Here is a 20,532-nt window from a genome sequence, read left to right as displayed (position 1 = left end):
GGCTTTGACAATAAGATGCGGCAGGCGCTATTATGTGGGCCAAGCTCTCACAAGGCGTTGAGCCGAGTGTGGACTGGCAAATCGCAACATTCTGGGGCTAGAGGTGACGTTACGGTCTTTTGATTTCCAGGCGCGCCCTTATCGGAACAACATGCCAATTAGGCTCAGTTGGTAGCCCTTTGGCAGTCGCTCAAATGAGAGTTGAGTCAGTCGAGCGAGCGTGTAAATTGAATACAATTGAATTGAATACCTATTTTAGTCCTGTATGAATCCTGTAAAATATACGCATCTTGTAGCTTAAAATAAACTACCTTTCGAGCAGTTCAAGGCAAAGGCAAGGCATCACCGTCTGCCACTTTCACAGTTTCTTTGATCCGAACTTTATGGCAATTTGATGAGTGCCTAATTAGTACCGAGAAATTGTTGACTTGAGTGGGCAAACGCATGAGTTATAACTGCTCAAATATTGCGGCACTTGTGGTTACCTCAAAAGCCAATTAAATGTCCTGCCCGGCCCAAGCCAAACAGCAAATATCTTTAACTTCTGATTAAATATTTGCCGAGCTCACAAATATTTCGCATGCAGCCGACTTTTTGCGAGTTGTGATGTTGATTTACAAATACGCAAAACGCTTTAAATATAATGGAAATTATTATCCCTGCCAGCAAGATGACAAGCTAATGGGCGAATATTTATATGCATAATCCAGCAAGCCCCGCATATGTTATGCATGCATGCATCCATCCACTGCATATCGATAAGCTGCCTGCATTGCCAGTGTTAATGGAAAATATGTATATAAGCATTTACTACTTACTGTAATGTAATGTAAATGAAACATTGTATATATGAAACATATATATATGCAAACAAATATCGCATTGCACTCACTCAGGTTGAGGCACGTTTCAGTCGAGGCAAGCCTTAAACTGATGCCTCGTCCATATGGCAGGAGCAGGACTATCGCTTTACTGAATCAGCTTGTAGCTTAAGTTGCTATGCAAGCTGATAGCTCTATTCAATTCGAGCCAAAGCTAATTCTTGCCCCATAATTAATATAATTATTGCATTTTATTGCAGAGCCATCAAAGGCGAAGTAGTCGAGCAGCGACTCGCACCTCAATCTCAAGCCAAAACTTCTTCATCTATTTCTTTACATTTAATTCCTTTCGTTTTGTAACTTAAGAAACCCGAAACTGCAAAGTCAAATAGAGATTTAAATGAGATACTATTGTAAGGCGTTGGCTGCAAAGTGAAAATGAAATTAAGAGAAGCTGCACAGATGGCGAAAATCCCAATAATCATTTGAATTCATTGTTTGCACTAGGTTCATATTTTAGTGTCTTATTGGCTCTTATCTATTTCTCTCGGACCGTGCTCTACTTTGTTTTCAGCTACACAGACGCGCCCCACGTTCCGCCTCTCGTCGCTGGGCTGCGTTTGCCATTGTGCGGAGGCCAGGCCATGTCAGAACCGATAAAGCAGACTGCGTTAAGTTTATTAACTTGTCATAGTGCCATGAGGTTTATCGGCTCATCTGGCCCGCTGGCAGCTTTACAACCCAGCCCAGGGGGAGAGAGCGGGCAAGAGGGAATGGAAGTTGGACTCGGGAGTCACAATAGATAACAATGCTCATGAGTAAGTTTAATTAAAATGTGCTGGAGCCAAGGAGCAGGCCGACTGGCTAGCTGACCGGCTGGAGCAATAAGTTAGCACTCACCTGCAGCATGGGCAAAAAGAAGCACAAGAACTGGCCGAATATCCAGTTCTGGAGCAGCATCACCATCAGCGAAACGGGCAAGACCAGAGCGCACTGCACGAAATGGCAGAAAGCCAAATTGATGATGAACGCATGCGTGACGTCCTTGTAGAGCCGATTATACATGATGTACACAATGATGGCAATGTTCAGCAGGACGCCCAGCAGCGCCAGAGTGGCGTACTGTATGAGAAACAGCCAATAGACCGACTTAATGCTCGCCTTCAGTATCGGCCCATTGACACGCTCCATGTCCTCCGTGTCGTTGATATGGCCGGCCAGCAAGTGCGCTATCACCATAAAATACTTGTCCGGCACATCCTTCCACTGGCTGGCGCTGGCCGCCATTTGATAGTCCTCATCGTCGGTCGCCTGGCCGTGGGGCGTGCCCACATGATGCTCAGCGGGCGGCATGCTTACCACCTGCAATTGAAAAGCGAGAGAGGCAGGCATCTATGAATGCTTTGCATGACAGCTAAGCCCGCCCACACCCAGTCCGAACAGGTAATTTTACAATAGTTAGCCAGGCAAAAGAGAAAAAAGAAAGCATTTGCATTTGTTTATTGAGTGTGAAGCAGGAATAAATAGAGCACTGTTCGTTGCATCGCACCTGGCCACGCACACCCGACAAAACAATCGAGTGAATGCAGCAAAAGGCTTAGTTCAGGTTAAACGAGTGAGAATTACATCTAATACAATACTAGACAGGTGTGAACGGAGCACAAAGAAGTTTCAAATCGGATTGGTTTTCGGAGTAAGCTCGTTGCCCAAGCAACAAAAGCGAGATACAAAAATCTCCACTTGGGTGAAATTTGATTTAAATATTAATTGATATTCTGTAACCATAAATTTAAAAACCTACTTATGTATATATATTTATATATAAAAGTATATAGTTTTAAATATATATATATATATATAATTTATATAAGTACTAAAAATTAAGCAAATAATGAAAAGGATCGATTACTTACACAAGCCAAAAAAATTTGGTACATTTTAGATACATAGAGAGACAGAGTGAGACAGAAAGGGAGAGAGTGAGAGAGAGAAAAGGGATGAGAAGAAGGGAGACGGAGATAAAAGAAGAGAGAGAAAGAGACAAAAAATAAGAGATTTAGAGACAGATATAAAGAGAAAGGATGAGAAAGAGACAGCGAGAAAGAAAGAAAAAAAGTGGGAAAGATGCATAGATAAAGAAGGGAAAAGGAAGAGAAAGAGACAGAATAAGAGAGATGGAAAACTAAAATAACTAAATAACATCAAAGAAGAGAGAAAGAGAGAGAGAAAAAGAGAGAGAGAGAGAGAGTGCAGCTTCTACTTTTCCAAACATTTGCATCTGCAAACATTTCGCATGCTCTCAATTTGCATCTTTAGCCTTCATGCAACGCGCTTTACTTACGCTGGCGGCACTCTTTGATATTGTGTTTGCAAAGCCTTTGTTAGTTCAATCATGGAATCGTCTGCTTTATGCAATTTGAGACACATGAACTCGAGTAGAAATATGGGCAAACCAAGCCCAAATGCTTTTGTTGCTTTTTCTTACTTTGCTATCCTATGGACAGACTGACTGACTGAGTGTTGGCGACAATTTTGTCGGCTGGCTTGAATGCGGCCGATGGCATTACGTGCATAAAATTTCTATTCATTCATTTGACTCATTGTTTGGCCGCCGTTGCAGTTGTTGTTGTTGCAAGTTACGCTCACTTTTGCTTTGTTCGGCATTTGCAACGGAAATTGCCAAAAGCATTGCAAACGGCACTGCATGCAACATAATATGGAAATTGAAAATCTCTATGCAACACAGAACGTCTGTCCGTATATGTACATTTGTACATATGCAGCATATAATCATGGCTGTCAGCTGAGCTGCTACCAGCTACCTACTATACAGCCGTCTAGTCTCCTCTCTCTCTCTCTCTCTGGCAGACCTGCACAAGTGCCCTGGCCGTGTAAAAGGATGTACAGACACACACATATGTCTAGACACTAGACGTGTGCATGCCACACGAAAGCCCTGCATGCACTATCGAAGTTCATATACCCTGATCAAAAGCTCAAACCAGTGCAGCTGCTGAGCGATATGAGAGACATCAGATATGGTCAGCAAACTGAATAATCGAACTTATAGCGAGTGTAATTTGATCGAGGCATGTGCCACTGGAACGAGCACCATGAGACCAAACACTTTAAGTATTCACAGCAGCTAAGCATAGCTCAAAATCTTAACAAAGACTTTAATGTGCAGATATATATATATATATACAGTATACAGACATATATATATATATATATATATATATATATATATATATATATATATATATATATATATATATATATATATATATATATATTTATGTCTATGACAAGTTGCCTGTTATATTGATAGTACCCGCTCGAGGGGCATAAAAATAAAGCCTACAACGAGGCAAGAATTTCAATCTAGATGGCTAGACAACGACAACAACAACAACTGACTCAACACAGCACACGCAGCGGCTGTCACGTGTGTGTGTTGGTGTGTGTATTGGCCAAATAGCCACAGCAGTAACCGCAGGCAAACAACACCAGCAACAACGGTTGCCCCCCGCTGCCCGCCCGGTCGACATTTGCCAGTTGTCGGTGTTTTTCTATTTTGCAAGCTTCCGCTTTTCCGCCAGCTTTTTCACTTGTTTTCCCTCGATGGCTTTTGTCTTACGTTTTTTCGCTGGCTTTTTTCTTTTCCTTTTTAAGCAGCAACTTCCGTTCAATTTATTGTGCCTAATTTTTCTTCACTTTCGAAAAATATTTGTTTGCGAACGAAGCCGTTGTCTGGGCCCTTTACCGGGTGCCGCGGATCTGAAAAGCCAATTCAATTCAATTGCGATTTCCAATTTGCATCGTGTCACTCGCGCAGGGAGCATAGTTAACTAAAGATATGAGAGCTGAGCGCTCGACAGCACAGCACCCTGTATGGCAAGCATGTCCATTTAGGCTGTCGAGCACTCGAACAAGTTTGACAAAATAAGCTGCAATAACACAAGCCAAGCACAAAAGTTGATTTTCATATAAATTAAAGAATCGAACTTTTGCCATTCAACTTAGTTCTCAAGTGGTTTAAAGGCTAAAGAACTCTGTGCAGCAAGCAAAGCCCAAAGCTGGGCATATCATTTGAAAGTCTGCTGTATAAAGTAACTTTTCTGAATTTAGATATGCAATTCGAATATTCTTTCAGAATATTCACATATTTCTCATATTTAAGCAAAATTTCTTTTGCCATCAACTGCTGAGTGGAGCACCCTGTACAAAGTGCAGGACGAAGCGTTGAGACTGCAGCGGCCGCTCGGTTTGATGACCCATGCACTGGCAACTGTTGGTGCGCTTAATTTTATTTGAACATGCCCGCAATGCCCCTTAGCCGGCGCACCCCTTACTGCCCCGCGCCTCGCTGCCCGCCCCTCTGTGCCAGCGCCAAGCAAACAGGCATCAAACATTAGTAGTTTTTTGCCCTCTGTTTGGTGCCTGGTGGAGCTTATCTGTGCCACGTTTGGGGGCACACACACACACACACACTGCATCGCACATGTGCCACAGTAGAGATGGGGCAACTCTGTTTCCATGTCTCAGTCTGGGCCTGTCCAGGCCTCAGCATTTCTTTTGGCCCGCACGTTTAGTGCACCCTGTGCCGACTGGCTGTTGGGTTTATTATACCCTTCAATGATTTATGCCCCACTGACAGGCCGCATTATGCTATGCGCTATATGCAACTAACGCCCCAGTTTCGCTTCAGCTCTTTCAGTTTGCTCATCTGCATTTGCAACGGGCCATGAAACGAGCTGAATGGCGTATAATTTTTTTCACTTGTTGAGCACACTGCACACACACCCACCCACCCACACACACCCACACACACGCACACACAAATTAACCCAATTGCTGTCAATTTGGATAGTTCGCTCTAAAAGTTCCCCCGACACTCGACGCACAGCTGAGACATTTATAATTTTATTAACTAATTTGTGCAACTTATGTGATCTGCCACACTCCGCAAACTTGCTAAATTGAGAGTTATCTGCCTACCACCCGCCCACACTCTTTCTCTATTCGCTTTTGCTCTTCTTCAAATTTTTGCTATCGTCCTAAAATGTTGATAGACAGCGCACACGTTGCGGCCTGCGGCTCTGACGCCTTTGGCAAGACGCGAAAGCTCAACTTTGTGGTTGCCTCAAAATTTAAGCAATTTTAACAGAAATTCCAAATAATCCTCAAGCCAAAGACGAACTCAGAAAGAAGAGAAAAATGGAATAATACAAAATTCGCTTAGTAATTTTCGTATTATAGCAAGCAGCTTACGAATCTCTTTTCACAATTTTCACAATTTCACAATTAAGTTTGGAATTGTCAAACATGTTGCAAGCGACGCTGCACGCATTCATTGACAATTTCCATATTTACTTTGAATTACATTACAGCATATTTCTGTGATGAATTTTCATTGTAATTATGATAAAAAAAATAAAATAAAAACACATTTTCATTTTAATTTAAGATTCATTTACACAAAGATAACGAAGGCAAAGTGCAGCAAAAAAATGTCAACGAGAATTAAAGTCAGAAATTCGTTTGACTCGCGCTCCCCTGAATAATGGGCAAAATGAGAAATCCATTAGCCAGCTGAAAGTTCGTGCGAGAACACAATCAACTTTTGCCAAAGCCACTTCATAATGCGGGGAGACATGGCTTTTGCACTCTTTCTCTCTCTCTGTTTATCTCTTTTTGTGGTCCGAAATTCGCGCAGATTTGCGGCGGTGCATCAATCACAGCCACTTAGCCTGGCCAAAAGAGGGCAATGCGATGCGCCATTTAGTTGGCCATTAGATTAGATGGCGACTATGCAGTGTTGCCATCAAAACAATTTGCCCGACCATTCCATTGTCTCTCTGTGTGTGCGTGTGTGTGTGTGTGTGTGTGTGTGTGTGTGCGTGTGCTGTTTTTGGCTGGTTTTCAGAGCCAACAAGAAGTCAAGTAATTAATACTGATTCCTACAACAGCTCACTGATGCGGAACATCGCACACTAGACGAAGGTGCCACTAACGACAACAACAGCAGCAGCAGCAGCAGCAGCAACAACAACAACAAAATGCCATGTGACAAGAACAATAACTTTATGCGTCTCAAGGCCATGCCATGACGCCGAGACTACGTTGGCCCAACTGAACTTCTTTGAATCTCTCACCTGTCGCGCAGGTTATTTGCTCGTTTAGCTTGCTCATAGCCCATTTAATTGTTTAACGCCAATTTTATTTGGCTGCCAAACTTTGCTAATTAAGCAGCTGTAGTCGACAGATTTGCAGCGTCTCACACTTAATCGAATCGCAACAGTTCTATTTCTGACTGCCTCAACTTGCAGCGAGATCTTTTAGCAACTTAATGAGAAATTAATGAGCGTCTTACGTCTTCGACGGCCAAACAAAACAAACAAAGTAAAAACCAAAGCAAAGTTCTGCATAATTTTGTCAATTTCAAGTCAATTACAATTTTGCCCTGTCTCCCCCCAGTCTCCCCCACCCACTCTCATTAAGCCTGTCTTGTAGGCCCGCAATAAGCCGTTTGCCCAGACAGCTACTCAAAGAGACCAATGAGCGCCGGCCTAATATGAAGAAGCAGATAACATAATATACTAAATGAGTTCCATAAACAATAAATATGAAGAGATTTGAAGTGATTTTGATTATTATCGTTGCCAATTAAATGCATTAGGCGCTTAATTCATATAAATTAAGCAATTAAATGAGCTGCGAATCATGTTCGTGATATAACAGTAAACATATACTATAGAGACTTTGTATTATTTATTTTTTTATTTGGTGCGGAAGGCATGGTCGAGCATCGCATTGTTATTAGATTTCAAAAATTCTGCCTATCAATTTGCATTTTAATTAAATTGTGTAAAATTTTGAAGGGATTGTAAAGGGATTTTACCCTTTGGCAAGCAAAATAAATTTGCAGCTGAAAGCAGCGCGGGTAGATTGAGAACATGGCCAAATAAGGGAATAAATCTTTAGAAATATAAATAGTTATAATAATGATAAAAGCGTTAAGTGTATATATTCACTATATCCTTTTGATCTTGGGTTGTCAACTCGAATACTTCAAGCCTCTCAAGTCTCTCACTTGAACTAATAGTGTCTCCGACATACCCGACTTAATATTTCGCTTTTGGCCACACCCCCAGTGAGCGTATTGGCAAAATCTTTACAATTTATCAGACGAGTGTATTCACGAGTATAGAGACCAAATTTCAAGTCTCTAGCTTCAATAGCCACGACATGATTCATGCGCGCAGCAAGACGGTATACCCTCTCTCTTCGTAAATGAGTATCAAATATAGTTCGCTATAAGGTATAGTAAATAATAGATACATATACCAGCAATTAGCCACAGAGCTAAATACTTTTCTGAGAAACATTTGCTGGAGCAAAAGGTGGCAAGTGAAGCCTTCAGCTGACCTGATTAACAGTTCGCAGTCATTTGGGAGCAGCGCTCGCGTGACCCTCGCATATTTTAACACCTGGCATCGCAGAAAATATTATGCTATATTTGAATGATATGCGCTTTCAATGACAATGGCGAATTTTCCTTGCTGTTTGCCTGGCACTGCGTGAAACTCAATTAATTGCATACATTGTCGAGTTTAGTGGGCGTGAGCGATTGTCCGTCCGCGTCGGAGCGCTGCAAAGTATGCAACATAAAAACACAAATGCGCCAGCAACAGGCAACAGGGAACAAGAGACGCGAGTTAATTGTTCGGCAACACGCAAAGGCAGCGCTGCCAACTGTCATATTGAATGGATGGCAACATATTTAATTAGCAAACAAATGATTTTCAAAAGCAGCCTCCCAGCGCCCACAGGCCGGCTTAACCCATCGTCAAACAACAGCTGAGCCATAAAATTAACAGAGCAACCAAATTATTCGGCCATAAAATTGTCATGAAATATGCGCGTCAAGGCCTATTAGGCTCTGTCGCTTTTTGTCAAGGTAATTTTCTGCTCTGTCTATCCACACACACACACACACACGCACATACTGGTTGACAATTGTTTCAATGAAAATCGCATCTAAAGCAACTGCCTTCAAGTTTTGCTGGCCATAAATTAGCGCACAGTAAAAGCCATTGAGACGAAAGGCACTTACAAAAAGTTTTATCAGCTCCTTTAATGGCACGCCCTTCTGTTGGCACTGCTCCACCTATAATAGGTTGCGCCACCGGCTGCATTGACTGATTATGGCAGGCAAATGAGCGAGTCAAGTGGCAAACCAGAGAGGAGAAGCAAACTCAAATAAAGCAGCGATGCGAAGCGGGCGACAGCTACTCGAAAACAGCGCAAAAGACATTGAAATTGATAAGCCGCACACAGCCACATACACACACACACACACACACACACACACACACACACACACACACACACACACACACACACACATACACATACATGCACATACAAGCACACAGACACAAACAAACACTTAGCCCACAGCAACATCAGCAGCAGCAGCACACGCACTTAATGTGATTTGTGCGTGTATTTGTGAATTTTATGTTTATTGTTTTCGCTATACACACACACACACACACGCAGGCACTCGCATAACTGTGTAGCATACTTAACAGCGCTGCGGGCTCTTTGCTGCTCTAGCTCGGCAGCGACACCTTTGACATTGCCATGAAATTTATCCAAGCAATGCCATAAAGCATGAAGCATTCGATTCATTCGTCCAAGACTCGGCCAAAAAATGCCATCAAATTTATTGTTATAGTTAAGCTAGTGTCACAAAGACATAAATAAGATTGGCTGCTGCTCTATAAACCTAACTAAGCTTTGGCTTGCCTACCAAACTAGTTGGCTTTTAGACTAATGTTAACATTTCGAACTTCTATCAGATCAGCTTTTTTGCTTAGGTTACGTGTCTGTTGGTCCGTATTTGAATCATTTCAGAGAGTTCAAAATTGTATAAGTCAAATGCCATATTGAAACATTTTCGACCTTACAAATTATAAAAGCAAAGAAAAACAAAAAAAATAATAAAACAACAAACAAACACTATAATATAGCCAGAAAGTTGCACTTTTTATATATATTTATATATATATATATACATTTATATATATATATATATATATATATATATATATATATATACATATAACTAAAACAATGGATGCTGAGGAAGAGGCTCTGCGAAATGAAAGACGACTAAATGCCCTATTAACAATTCATCGACAACTGGCGGATTTGCTTGACTTTGTGAATCGGATCGGCGTCTCGCTGGAATCTCTGTCGATAAGCACTGTACGCTATATTAGAGAACAAAACTTACAATCTAACCAACAGCCCAACGAAACGACAGACGCTACAGAGTCCGAGACGAAGGGCATTGGCGAGAGCGATGCCGAAAAATGGGCCAAGAGAAGTTGAGGCTAACAAATTGTGATGTGATGTAGAATTGACATTGAGAAGAATTATATAATTATTCGACAATACATGTGACATACACGGTAATTTATTATTCATATCGCAGCTGCTCACTAGTCTATCGATATCGATCACTGATCTATCGAATTCTAATCGCAAGCAAATTGCGATGTGCTGCAGAGAGCAGTCAACAAAGTGAGATACAAGATAGGCTACCTATATATGTTCGTTTAATTACTATGCATAAACTAACTATCGATAACTATCGATATCGATAACTACTTTGAACAGTTGTTTTACGCTTATTGAAATATCCTTTGTGACGAGATAAACCCAACTATTATCTGAAATTTTGAAGAGCTTATAAAATTGCAGGATTTTTATATATGTTTACCGAGATAAATTGTTGATATCAATAACGACTTTAATAGTTTTTGAATGTGCTGAAATTAGAGTACTATTCATATTGACCCCTGTGAATAATAGCATTACTTGATAACCTAAAATGATCTTCATAGATCGATAGCTGTTTTAATCGTTTGACTTTAGCTTCCTCATGCATATTCGAGGAACTTCAGGGCCTGCTTAACAGCTGAACCAGCTCGACATTGGTGTGTAGCAAGGGTATTCAGTTTTCGGCCATTCCATTCATATGCTTCCTTTTACCTTTTCGCTGTTCTCTGGCCTTTCGCTGGCTTATGACTATAAAAAATATTTGCGCGCACTTTGTCTAACCGTTTCATATGGATATGCATGTGTGTGCGTATGTACGTGCCTCTGTTTATGTTTTACCAATTGACTTTTAAGGGCTTGAGACTTTAATTTCAGTTAACAGCTACAAGAACGCACTGAATTTTTATGACATTGGCTGCCTTCTGCGGTTATTTCGATTGAACTGGAAGCCACAAGATTTCCAGATGTTTGACTCCAAATTCATCTCTCTGCATCTGGCGCTGCCGAACGAACACTTTATGACCATTTAATTTTAAACATATTATTCTTGAAAATTGCTATCGACTTTCGCTGTTTGCCTTCATCCACTTCTGGCTTACGCAACTCAAAAAGTAGATTCGATGCTGTGACAGCCTGTTATTTCTAGCTTGGCTTCCAAGCCTTTCCCAATAACCGAATCTTTTGCTTTCCCCTTCAGGTCTTTTAAGGCTTCTTCCAACCCGCAAAATGTGTTTATGATATAGATTTTTTTAGCTTTAGTTACAGTCATGTTATTCTATCTATTTGTACGCAAAGTAGACTTTCAATGAAACTTTCTTTTGCCCTGCCGCAGAACAGGTTGATGCCATGGGAACCAGCTCGTCACAAGTTCTTATATTAAATACATTTTTATTTCTGTGTGTGTGTATGATTGTCAAACTTTATCGACATCTCGTTTCTATATAGTTTAGCTCAATTTGCAGGAGTGTAAAGGCTATGCCAGACTTTGTCTGTCCGGCTCATCCAATAAAGTTTTTCCCACTCTGCCCTTGGATAAAGTGTTTAAATTTTCATGTCACGCTCGGGCAATTCATTTAAATTTATAACTAGAACAGTTCGCAAGTCATTGGCTCTCCAGTTACAGTTTTGCAGTCACTCTTCGGCTATCGAGAACTTATTTAGCCGCCGAAGAATCTACTGGCCCTGCGGGATTTGTTGATTGTGAGGCATTAATTTATAGATGTCAGCAGCAGCAGAGCTGAGCTCAATTCCGTTGAAAGTGCACGTTGAATAACCATCACAATCACATTCGACTTGCAATTAAACATTTCTGTTGTATAACAATGTCGGTTGTTCTGTGTTATAAGTTCACATTTCTTAGTGCAGTAGTCAGATATATGGTGCATGCATATATCCATGGACATATGTGGATGTGGTCTGTGGCGGCAAGAGGCGGGGCCAATTACAGCTATAGTTCGGCTCGCTTGTTCATAGATAAGCTTTGCCCTAATTGCGCAATTAATTCATTTGAGCGTATGCAAGCCGCAAAAAAAAAAAACAAAACAAAAAAAAAAAGAAAAAATGCGAGAAGGAAGCTAGGTGTGTGCCACGCCGCCTGGGTATATGCAAATTGGTATGGACACGGTGGGGGCGGAGCGGCATGAAGTCAAGCTAATTATTTTAATAGTGCCAATCAAGCCAATTTACACACTGAGCAACAGAGCAGCCATCGCAATTGTCGTCGGTGCCAGCGCAACAGTTGCCCCGTGCACCCGATCCAACTGCTCTGACCCACCTTTTGCCAAAATAGGGAGCGTGGCTATAATTGCATACTTTTCTGCATAAGCAGACGGACAAACCTGACTTTCCCTGCCTGCCTGCCGCACGCCCAACCCCTAACCACCCCCCCCCCCCTCTCTCTCTACCCCTCTCTGTGTTATCTCTTACCTGTGTAGCATTTATGGCACTCAAAGTAATTACACTGCTGCTTCATTCATTCTAATTCTCGTTCTCATTCTCGTTCTCATACTTATACTTATTCGCACTCCCAATCTCATTCCCATTCGCATTACTATTCCCATTTCCATGTCCTTTATGTGCTTAAACTCATTCTAATTCCCGCTCCCATTCCCGTTGGCATTCTTATGGCTCGGCTGTTGCCCGTGCTTAACGCCAAACCCTGAGCGGAAATTGATTTTGCAAGTCGATCAACTGCTTCGCAACATTCGCAGCAATTTAAACATTGATTTTCCTATGCTCTCACGAAAACTCCATTTATGGCTTCATGGATAATCAGAATACGCTTGTCAATTAAAGGAATCATGAACGGACGAACCGAAGAAGCATAAGAGGACTATCGAAAATATCGATCATGATTATCGAATATCGATACGAGCTCCGTTTAATAAGGGATAAAAGCCAACTTGTCGTAGCATCAATCTTAACTTAAGAGCTATCGATAGTTCAATATTCGCTTTTTGGTAAGAGCATTTGCCAATGGGGTTCAGCTTGAAAAGTTTTCGTTTAATTTGATTTTGCTGCTTTGCTTTTGCAATGCTGCTTCTTTATTGAGTAACAAGAAAACTATAAAAGCGCAAAGGCAGCGGCTGAAGCGGGTTGCCCAGTGGGCCGGCGCCTCTACAAATTGACAAGTTTCAACTCGAGTATGCAGTCAAAGAGCACCGGCGTCGGCGTTGGCGTCGGCGTCTCCGTCGGCTTCGTCATCGGTCTGCGCTTGTGTTTGCCTCCGTCTAAGTGTATCTATGGCCACGTCTATGTCCCTGTCCCTGCCTCTGCCTCTGACTATTTCGCTGTCTTTGTGTGTGTCTATGGCTGTGTCTATGCGACCGTTGAGCCCAATGCTGCAACGCCTTGTGGCACGCCCACTGCTGCAGTGGCACATGGCAGGGCCGCTCGCTCGTTGGCTTGCTTGCTCTATAGCTTCAGCTTCGCCTTTGCTCGACTGGGCCGACTGGGCCGACTGAGCCGCCCGTCTTCGGTCATTGACTTGCTGGCGCGCTGCGATTTGCAACAAATCAGTAACACCCAGTCCCAGTCCCAGTCCCAGTCCCAGCCCCAGTCTCCGCCGCAGCCGCTGCCACTGCCAACACCCGCCCACGCCACAAGCAATTGTCAATAGCAACAAAAATTCAAAGCGACATGAATTTCATACGAACTTGTCGAAAGCTGCCTGTCGAGAATTTTTTGAAGAAATGATACCGAACACTCAGCATTGATTTTGGTCAATGGCCCGTGGCCAGGAGACGCGACTGGTCTCCAATGCAGGCAGTTGTGTTATATCTATTTATTCTAAGATAAAGACATGGCCATAATCAAATCGCCAGAGTACCAAGAACACTAACAGCTAAACAGTAACGACTCTGGTCTTGCCAGCCATTGAAGTGGCTAACGGTGCGTATGATTATTTGCGGTACTGGACGCAAGTGGCACTAAATAGGGTCGGCCACATACAAATGGCCGAGACCCGAAAGAAAACTTGACTAATTGCAAATTTGCACAGAAATTGAAATTGAAATGCCTGGAAATCTCATGGGGCAGTGCCTACCACTAATTGCCGACCCGTCTCCAGAGACAGCCAAATTGATTTTTGCTGTTGCACGAATTCCAATCTAAACCAAATGCCAGCCTACATGCTGGGCTATTCATTTGCATAGGTCGCCTCTTGTTATCGCTCAAATTTTGATTTTGAAATCTATGACAGCAGTAAGCTGCTTTGTGTTGTATTGGGAATTCGCCCAGCTGGCGAGCCAGTCGCAGCAGTCTAAACAATGCGAATGGACCAAGCCAGAATATAGTAGTAGCAATGTCTTCTAAATTCCCAGTAATCGACTGAATTAATAAACAAGCTGACAGCATTGCTCAGCCACAAATTGCATTCAATAAATCTAATATAAATTTTATGAGAAATCCAAAACTTACACGCTGGTAGCAATAACGTTCGGAAGCAATTTAAACGAAGCAAGCATTGGAGATTTATACAACTATGTTTACATAATGCTAACATGTAGCATACCGAATAATATGATAGTTAATTAACAACTCTCGTATGTTAAATAAGTAACTTTCTGTGCAATACACGATAGTCTACATATGTTTACCAATATTCTGTAAAACTATGACAGTCAACATATTTTTATAGTCTGTATAAATCATACATAAATCACATAACATTCTGGCAGTTAACAAATGTTAAGTAACATTCTGTAGAACACATCGTAATCAACATATGTTAAGTAACAGTAGGTAAAACATACAACAGTCAACATATGTTAAGTCACATTATGTAAAACTTTCAATAATCATCATATGTTAACAGTCTGTAATATATAAACATAACATTCTGTTTACATGATAGTCAACAGATGTTAAGTAACATTCTATACAATACAATATGATAGTCAACACATATTAAGTAATTCGGATTAATACATTATAATCAGCATATGTTAAATAACATACTGTACAATAACATGTATCTCTGTCAACTTTTAGCTCTTGTTAACAGTGCACACTTATGTTAAGCTAAAGGCCAACTTTATTATGTACCTAGTAAAATGTGACATGATGTTATATGACTGTCAAACAGCAGAGCCGCAAAGGGTCTGATTAATACGCCGCCGACAAGCAGCAAGCAGAAAAGCTTGAACTTTTAAAGAAATTCAAGTAAAGGGCATTTGATCGCTGCCATACCCTTTCTGGCGTTGTCTCTTGTGAGTGACAGTCTGACTGGGCTGAGTGATTCAGAGCCGAGTTTAGTGACTGTGCGCTTGGCTTTTGACCTGGGTGCTAAGTTACCTTGACTTGGTTTCCAGCGCGCAGCGCTGCTCGCAGCTTGTTTTCAATGCGCTGACGCTTCGATATCCTTGAACTTAGTGGGGCTACAGCGGGCGGGCGGGTTAAAGATGCGAGCGGCTCAGACATTTATGTACGCAAACGGTGCGAATACTTTTTGCATGGGCTGTTGGTTTGTGTTTTGGGCCGTAAAACGATGAATGTCGAACACATTTGCATTTTTGGGGTCAGGCAGCAACAATAACAAAAGCTCTCAGCGCGCATTTTGTATTTTTCCTTTCTTTTTTTTTTGTGCTTTATTTTGTTTTTGGTTTTGTTTTTTTTTTTTTTTTTGTTTGTTTGTTTTCATCACGGACTAAGCGAGACAAGGACGAAGCAGGAGGCTGGCTTTCTGCAATCTCATTTAAATTTTATCTGCTGCACTCATGTATTAGGAGCGTGTTTATAAGTCTCCAATTTGTCAGATTAAAAAGAGACGCGACATAATAAATGCGCCGAATTAATTGCCAGCAAAGGCAAAAGTGAAGATGTTGCCTAATAAATTGCTATTAAAAATGAAGTGCGCCCATTTAAAGTATGAAGCAAAGTGCGAAATGCGTCGCCAAATTAACGATGGCAACACCGACACTGTCACTGTCTATAATAAAAAGTGAAGCAAAAAACGGTGGCAGTAGGTGACAACGTTTTAATGTTGCCCATATATTCATTTTAAAGCCAGAAAACATACGTTGCGTATACGTTATGTGCCAACAAATTACATAATCATTAACACTGACGCCTGACAGGCTGGCATCCTGAGTAGCTACAAATTTGCAGTGCTCTGATGGTAGTCGGGCACATACAAATTCTTCAATTATGCTAACGAAAACTATTAGTTAAGCTCTTCTAACATGCCAAGGCTGGCCAGGTTGAGTGCTAAAACAAATCCTGGCTAAGCCGATTTAGGTTAATGCATTTTTGCAAAATTTTGCGCAACCATTTTAAGCCAGCTCTAAGCCTTCGCCTGAATATTTACAAAAATTTCTTCACTTTTATAATTTTCTACATTTTATTTGATATTAAAATTTAAAAAAAAAACTTTAACTTTAGTCATATTTTCTGGCTTGTCAAATTAAGTATAGAATGCCAATGTTGAGGCTTTTGTGTAAAATCGGAGCAAATTTCTACTTGTAAAGCTTCAAAATGTACTTAGAATTTACCTAAATTTGCCGCAACTAATCCGATTCTCGTAATCAGAAAAGGCAATCAGGACCCTTGCTCATTTTCCGAGAAGAGCAGCGTTCACACTTAATGAAAATATCTGCCGGCACAAGCACATGAACACACACACACATATATATATATATATATATATATCTGGGACTATATCCATTCATTTAAATTTCAGTTCAGTACTTGTCTGACAAAGTGAGTTGCGTGAGGTTTCATTTAGTTGGGCGGCCGTACCTGAAAGTATTCTACGAAATTCGCTTTTGATGCGTTTGAAGTGCTCAAGTAGGCAGCCGAAAATGAAATATTGAGCAGCGCGAACAGCTGTAGGGCTGCCAGAGCAGCCAAATTGGACAACCCTTCTGACGCCTCATGCCCACCCACAACACACAACACACAGCCCCAGCCCCATTCCATTTGACATTTCCAATTCTAAACCCATTTCCTCAGCCCAACTTAGGCGTGCGTCGACTATTGATGAAGTTAAAGTCGCTGCTGTCGCACAATTGAAAACAGGCAGCGCGTGCGACCATCTCGATGGCTTCTCAAGCGGGGGCCTTGCGGTTGAAATTTACACCTGCGCAACATGGGCCCCAAAATAGGGGCGTTCTAGACACGCCCAGCTGGGTGTGCGCGAAACAAACAGTTTGTAAGTGATAAAGGCAGCTATGGGCGAAGGCAAGCACTCGCTGCTGTTGTTGTTTTCAACACAGCATTCAACGGAATTTCGCAAAAAACAAATCGATCCAGAGGCGAGCTTTAAGCCAGGCTAATATTCCATACATTGATATGTAGGGAAAACCAATTGACTGCGACTCGAGCAGCTGCCTAAAGATGTCTTTGGGGCGTGCTAATTGGGAGCGCCTTCGCTTAAAATTATGAAAAGACATTTACGTTTTTGGGAACAGCTGCTGCTTAGATTCTATTTGAGTTGACTTTTTGCAGCGGCTTCGGCTTCAGCTTCAGCTTCAGCATCAGTTTTAAGCCCATCAAATGGTTGGCTGGCATCATTTTTTAATGCCACAACGCTGTTATTCATTAAGTTTAATGAGTTCATTTGAATTCGAATGTTGGCGAAGGGAGGAGCGCGGGCTCAGCGAGCGCGAAAACAAAAGTAAAAGCAAACGATTTGCGGACGGCAAATTTTAAAAGGCTTGAAAAAGACGCAAGGCTACAGGCTACTTGCCAGCCAGAAGCAGTCAGGCTCAGCTGAGCGGCGCGCTCCAGCATTTTGGCCAAGCCAGTGGGAATGAATGGGGGAGGGGCCGTCGGCTAGGGCGAACTTAAGATGCTAAATGAAACTGAGATGGCATTTCGCTGAGCAACAGCGGCTTGCTGCTTGGTGAGCTGTCGTAGCTGCCATGCGACTAATTCAATTAGCGTAGCTAATTTTGGCTCTATTAGCTGACAGGCTGCCGTTAGCCGTTTGCCGTTTGTCGTTTGCTGTTCGATGTGCGATGTGCGCTGTGCGCTGTGCGATGTGCGATATTTTTTGACGCGCACTGTTTGCAAATGGCAGCACTCAACACTTCCACGAGCCAGTCTTCATACCAATCTAATAAGCCAACTGATGATTAACATCGCAGTCCTTTCAGCTACATCAAATGTCCTCGAACTGTCCTCGTCGCCCCAACTGACTAATGGCGGCCAAAGTGCTCTAAATGTTGGCATTTACATTTATTACAAGTCTTTATATATTTTATGAATAGTTTTTGCAAGCGGCAAACGGAATATACTTAATTAAGAAAGTAAAGCAGATTATGATTAGATTTGTTTTCCACATAACATTTAGTTGACCATTCAGCTGAATAATAATCGCAGATAAAATTGAAATGAAATTAAATTTAAGTGCTGTACGAACTGGACTTAACGTCTAAAGTGCCAGAAGTAGGCGTGCGGCTGAATCCGCCTTTCCGACCGTCCATCTCGTAAGCTCTCTATCGATAAATAAACTCAATTCTTTATTACCTATCAAAATCAGTCATTTGATGCTTCATTAATGTTGCATGGTTTTTTTCGTGATAACTATGAATATTTCGAATACCTTTGCCCACTTCTTAAATATTTTAAAAGCATATTCCGTATGCCAGCAAAACTTTGCCATGTGCCACACACATTCGGATGTCATTATTACGCTCTGGAAATTTCATTAAGTATGAAAGTGCATCTAGAACAAAAGTTATTCAATAATTAATTTTGCATAGTATTGGCCATTATGCAGCAGCTGCATGAAGTGCGCAGAAAGCAACGAGCGTGCGTGTGTGTGTGTGTGTGTAAGTGTTTGCATGTAAATAAAGTGCCTACAATGATGTTTCAGTCATTGTGAGTCAGTTTTACGCAGTGTTCCGGGTATCTGCTAGTCAGGCACTCCCGACGTTTACTCCCGACTGCATGTAAAAAACAATTTCTACGGCTGTTAAAGTCCCAGTTACTGAAAGTTAATTTTTATTATATTGGGTTTTGTCTTTTATCTAGAAGAGACATTAAAAAGTATATTTATTGAAAATTGCATAGTTAAATCATTCGAGATGTGTGATAATAATAATTATAATAAAGAATAAATTAGGGAAAAAAAGCAAGTATAGCTTTTTCCTCGCTTTCAATTTACATATTCAATTCCGAATTGTTTTCAAAGTGTTTTTTGTATGGACATGGAAAACTTTATTACAACAGCAGCAGCAGCAACAACAACATTAACAACAATTTTAATTGACAGCCTCAGCAACAGGCATTTAAATTGCAGCAGCACCAGCAGCGGCAACAACAAACAAGATCAAAAATAATTTACACACGCACAGCAAAAAGTTCCACAGGCTCAACTTTTTACTCAGTTTGCTTTTTGTGAATGCAAACACATGTATAAATACCCTAACCCGCTGAGCACTATGCCAACCTCAGGCTGTCTATGGGCCTATATGATTTATTAAGAAACAGACATCAAACTAGGCAATGGATTCTATTGATAAGGGTATCTAGGTAAAGCCACAAATTCCATCTCGTTTCATTTACAGCTGCGTAGATCCCATGGGCAGCAACAGTGTTGGAAAACGGCGGGCGAACAAAGTGGAGTAAGTTGAGCTGAACGACAAGCTGGGATTTAAATCAGAATTTAGTATTCCACAATTGATTTCAGTTGACTCTAATTTCGCAGAGCATTTACAATTTCACATGGCCAAATTTTGTGAGTAATTTTTTTTTCATTAAGGAAATTTTATAAGGTAGACGCGGGTGGCCACACATATGAGAGAGTTTTTATGACGCGTGCCCTGCCGGCAATGGAGGCGCAGTCAGCCGTGGACTGAGACTTTTAGGTTTGGAACTACCTTGATGTTTAGGTAATCGTAATAGTCCTATGTATGCAGGCAACGGCACGAATGCCCGCTGCCGCCCATGACGTATTTGAATAGGGACCGAGCAGGCAAGCAGCATGAGGCATGAGGCATGAGGCATGAGGCATGAGGTCTCGCGGTCTGGGGTGGGGTTAAATGGTTCAACCACGTGCTGCAGCGAATCGATTAAATTTCCTTAATGTCAAACCATAAATTTTCAGTTGTTTCACCATTGTCAACGACCTTTCAACCCAAGACAAACACACACACACACAACAGATACATATAGCTAAAAAGTGACAGACCCCGAGCACAAAAAAAACCAAAAACGAAAACGAAATTATGTCTAACATCGCATGGCCCCGACTTTCACTGCTGAGTTAAGTGCCATATGAGAGTATAATATAAGCTATATGTATATGTAGCTGTGTGTGTCTACATATATGTAATTTGTTTTTTTCTTCCATTTGACTGTGTGTGTATTACCGTTATGCTTTGTTTATCTTTTCGTTTCCTTCAAGCGATTT

General features: G+C 41.5%; 1 protein-coding gene across 1 annotated transcript in view; it reads right to left on the bottom strand.

The window, feature by feature from the left end:
* Nucleotides 1–20,532, bottom strand: part of LOC111603173 — a 44,301-nt gene that overhangs the window by 20,318 nt on the left and 3,451 nt on the right. The window contains exon 2 of the mRNA XM_023320653.2: nucleotides 1,722–2,183. Coding sequence (XP_023176421.2) covers nucleotides 1,722–2,174 — 453 coding nt within the window. The 5' untranslated portion in view covers nucleotides 2,175–2,183. The remainder of the gene's footprint in view (nucleotides 1–1,721; nucleotides 2,184–20,532) is intronic.

This window comes from Drosophila hydei, unplaced genomic scaffold (assembly GCF_003285905.1).
Source record: "Drosophila hydei strain 15085-1641.00,03,60 unplaced genomic scaffold, DhydRS2 tig00000211-arrow-pilon, whole genome shotgun sequence".
NCBI lineage: Eukaryota > Metazoa > Arthropoda > Insecta > Diptera > Drosophilidae > Drosophila > Drosophila hydei.
The sequence above is the reverse complement of the archived record's forward strand: the minus strand, read 5'-3'. Positions and strand labels throughout refer to the sequence as shown.